Below are 4,204 nucleotides of genomic sequence, written 5' to 3'. Positions count from 1 at the left end.
CACTATGGTTTACCTGAGCAGTCATTCAACATACAGTTTGGATTGCAATGGAAGAAAACCAGATTATGTGTCCACATCGACCTCCTCATGTTAAACCAGCTCTTGCACCGTGGCTACGAAGAGTCTTCTCAAATAGTAAGGTCGTAGAAGTACTCACAAGTTTCTCAGAAAATCTTGTCTTTATTGGAAGTGTATCTCTCGGGGCTGGGAGTGTGGGCTTTACAGTCTGTCAGTGATACTGGCTGGCTGCTGGGGATTTCAGGAGAACTGTCAGTTTTAAGCACTTTGCTACAGCAATATTAAAAAACAAACAAACAAAAAACCAAAAAGCTGTAATTCCAAGGATACAGATCTCTTTTTCTGAAAGAAGAGGTTAATTGTCTTTTCTCTTTTTAATTATTATTAATAATTAGTTTAATCTGAACACGAAAAGAAAAAGTTCTGAAACTTTGAGCTGCTGCTTCTCCATTTTTAATCCATTAACTGGTAGTCTTCAATTTGTTGATCACTTTTTTCTCTTTGACCCTTCTGTTTTGGAACCAGATTGTGACCTGTCTCTCTGACAGATTTGTAGTCGCCGATATCCTCCTCCGTTTGTCTTTGGTTATGAATTTATTTGTAGCATATTCCCTTTCGAGTTCTTTTAACTGGACCTTTGTGTAAGGCACTCGTTTCTTTCTCCCACGTCTGTACGAGTTTGCATCTGAGGGATGCGTAACGACGTCTGGAACAGAAAAACCACGGAGGCAAGCATTAGAAAATCGCTCGAACCGCTTAGGACATCTTCAAGTGGTACAGGGGTTAGAGCTACAGCGCACTCCTCCGCCTGCCCCGCTCCAGCTGAGCTACTAAAGCCCGGCTCAGCATTTGGGATTCCTCTTTCCTGGCCGCGCAGGCAGCTTTTAGGCAGGGGAAGGCTCGCTTCTGTCAGACAGACAAATAATAACCACAAACCCCACGGAGCCCAGTCACGGACTCTGGGAAGAATCGCGCGGGGCTGCAGCGATTTACCCAGCCTGCGTGCTCCGGAGTTTATGGACAATAATACCGCAGCCCTTCCCACGGCCCTTTTCAGCTGTTTCCTCTCCCGGTGCCGGCGGCAGGGCCGGGCGGCCGAGGCGGGATGCGCCGTGCGCCGGCGGGGGGCAGGGGGCGGCACCGGTGCCGCTCCAGCGGCGCCGGGGCATGTGCGGGCCGGGGCGGGATGGGGCCGGGGAGCGCGGGCGGGGCGGGGAAGGGTCAGCCCGGGGGTGATCCCGTAGCCCTGCCGGCGGGATTCCCGGGAGGGGCGAGCGGGGGAGGCGGGGGGGGGGGGGGGGGGGGGGCAGGGGTAGCCATGCAGGTGTATTACCCGGGAGGGTGGATTTCCAGAGGTGAGGCGGCTGGCTCTGCTCCTTGGGGCAGTACACTTGCCCGTTCCACCCATTGGTGATGGCCCAAGGCTGGTAGCTGTCCATGGGGAGCAGGGGGTCGTGGCGCGGCTCGCCGGGGCCGCCGATGGCGGGCACCACGGGCATATCCAGATAGCCGGGCACCGGCTGGTAGGGCCCGGCGGCGTAGCCCTGGTAGAAGGCGAACTCCTTGGCCCGCGACGTGAACTCCTCGCCGGAGACCGAGGTGTCCATGTACTTGTCGGCGAAGGTGGAGGCGGGCTGGGCGCAGGACTTGATGGCGTTGTGGTGGGTCATGCGGCAGGGGTAGTAGCCGCTGCCGAAGTAGCCGTAGGGCAGCGCGGCGCCGGAGGAGCTCTGCACGGCGGCCGAGCAGGGGCTGCACTGCTTGACAGCGGGCTCGGCCATGCCGGCGGCGGGGGCCTCGCTGGAGGTGTAGGCGGCCGCGCTGGGGGCGGCCAGGGGCGCGGGGTGAGCCATCAGGTTGCGGCAGGGGTTGGCCGCCGCCGCCGCCGCGAAGTTGCTGCCGGCGTGAAACCCGTCCATGTTCTTATTGATCTCATCCAGGCTGTTGTCGTAGAGGAACATGACGGGCTCGATCCAGCGGGGGTGGAGGAGCACGGAGGCTGTCATAGCCCGCTCCGCATTGAGACTAGTGGCTCTTTTTTAAAAGCCCCAAAGACTGAAAAAAGAGATACTCAATCTCCGGGACTTGACCAAGGCTGACGCGCCAGTGTCGCGCCAGGCCGGCCCTCATTGGGCCGCCCGCCCCCACGTGATATGCAAAGCAGCTGATAAACATCTGAAGGAATAAAGTGGAGATAATTAAATAACGCAATAACCGCGCGGGGCCGGGTCCCGGCACGGGGGCGCGGGCACGGGCGCGGGCACGGCCCGGTCCTGCCGCCGCCGCGCGGGGCGCGGGCGCCGCGGGGGGGGCGGGGGGGGCGGGGGGGCCCGTCCTCCCGCCCGCCCGCCCTCCTTCCTCGCCTCCCTCCCTGCCTCCTCCCTCCTTCCTCCCTCCGGCCCTCCCTCCCCTCGCCACCGAGGCGTGAGCATTTTGGCCCCGTTGTTGCCGCGGCGCGTTCCCCGAGGTGCGGGGCTCCCCCCGGCACGCCGCTTCATTTCTCCCCCGCGCCGCTTCCCTCGGGCCCTTCCCCGCCCCGAGCGCCGCGGAAGCCGCGGAGGCCTCTCCTCATCTCCCGGGGGAGATGAACCGCACCTCTCCGACCCCCTTCCCTCCCCGGTCTGCACCGCCGCCTCTCCGCGGGGAGCCCGCCGCACACGGCGGGCGGAGGAGAGGTTCCCCGGGCGGCGCGCCGGGCCAGATAAGGCTATCGAAGCGGAGCCTCCCGGGGTCCTTTCTGGGTGTTTTCCTCCTTCCTTCCCGCCCGTCGAAAGCCCAAGACCCATCTCACTCCTCTCGCCACAAAACCTCAGAAGTCAGATAAGAGGAACAGACCAGGAAATCCCGATTTGATTTATTATCTTTTAGGATGGGCTGGGGGAGCGGGAGGGTTAACTGAATCTCCATCGCGATTCCGCTGTATTATTTCTTGCCTTAATAATAAAACCCGCGGCCTACAATTCGGCTTGAATCTTTTCTGGCTGTGAAATACCACCTCGGCTTGTATATTGTGCGTACGGATCCACAGTGCTTTTCTGGGCTGGGGAAAAAAATGGTTTATTGGCTGAAAAATCTTTTTTTTTTTTTTGGAAGGTCGTACCTCTCCCACCAGCGAAAGCTAGAAAAAAAACAATTGCATTCCCTTCTCGTGATAAACGTTGTAACTTTTCATAGGGCGAAATAATTTAAATTTTTAATATTCTCCGCACCTCCCTCCGACGCGGACGCGTTTCTCTGCAGCATTCAGTTATTCGCGCACAACCTTGAACTCAAAACGCTCCATCACCGAGCTATCAGTAAACTTGACCTAAAGCAGCGTTCATCTCATCGTTAACAGCTCGCAACCCTCACCGCCTATGGACAAAACAGCCCCAAATATTCCCATCCTGAAAACTAATTTTATTTTTTCTTTTGCTTTGCATATTGCTTTGTTTTGCGCCTGACAGCTCGGCGTATTTATTGTCCTATTGTGCTTCCCATTGACGTTGTAGCATTGTTTTGCCCGCATGGCTACAAGCGCAGAGCGGTCCCGGGACGTACATTGTTACCGAGCAGGCTTTTCCTTGCCTAGCGCAGAGCTGCCAGCCATGAGAAATAGCCCTTTGGCGCCCATGGGGTCTTTTCAAGGTGCATTTTCCGTGCGATGGGTTGGGATACCTGAAGTCGCTGTCATTCTCCTACTAATTTGGCAGCATTTTAGCCGCTTTTTTTCCTTCATTGTAGCCAATAAAGTGTTCCCATTTTGACTTCGCATACCCTTTTCCGCATTCTTCCTCATGGCCAAAAGCAAATATTTATTCCCCGCATATTTTTCCTTTTCTTTCAGGCTCCAGTTTTGAAACCTGTGGATTCCCCGGGCCAAACATTGCTTGACTGCCATGAATTGGGTCGGTTTGTTTCCCTCTGGTTTCTCGAGGCTGCTTTTGAAAATCGCGTTGCAGCGGGGCGGGAGGGGGGGAAGAAGGGGGAAGGGAGGCAGCTCTATGGGGCAGCGCTGTTTTACATACGGGTTAGACACGGCTAGAGGCCAAGGTCAAGTTGAAAGTTGCAGTCTAGCCAATGTGAGAGCTGTCATTCACAGTGCGAAGATCTGTTTGATTTGTTAAAAAGCGGGTAGCCATGAGAACACTAATCTCCCCAGCTCGCCTCTCCCCCCCGCCCCAGCCCGCCCCCCTCTCCAAACTCT

General features: G+C 56.7%; 1 protein-coding gene across 1 annotated transcript; it reads right to left on the bottom strand.

Annotated features, from left to right (window-relative positions):
- Positions 1-433: 433 nt before the first annotated feature.
- HOXA13 (homeobox A13) lies at positions 434-2,024 on the bottom strand. Its single transcript, XM_040593267.1, has 2 exons — positions 1,352-2,024; positions 434-724 (listed from the first exon to the last, which is right to left on the bottom strand). The coding sequence occupies exons 1-2, from the start codon at positions 2,022-2,024 to the stop codon at positions 480-482; spliced, it is 918 nt and encodes a 305-aa protein (XP_040449201.1). The 3' UTR covers positions 434-479.
- Positions 2,025-4,204: the final 2,180 nt, after the last annotated feature.

The sequence above is a fragment of the Falco naumanni genome, chromosome 4, assembly GCF_017639655.2.
Source record: "Falco naumanni isolate bFalNau1 chromosome 4, bFalNau1.pat, whole genome shotgun sequence".
Lineage (NCBI taxonomy): Eukaryota > Metazoa > Chordata > Aves > Falconiformes > Falconidae > Falco > Falco naumanni.
This window is presented reverse-complemented; position numbering and strand designations above follow the sequence as displayed.

Bases quoted from the DNA above. Each gene is read 5' to 3' on its own strand.
- HOXA13 (XM_040593267.1), bottom strand. From the start codon at position 2,024: ATGACAGCCTCCGTGCTCCTCCACCCCCGCTGGATCGAGCCCGTCATG. The intron at 725-1,351 runs GTAATACACCTG...TTTCTGTTCCAG, and splicing joins CTGGAAATCCACCCTCCCGG to ACGTCGTTACGCATCCCTCA.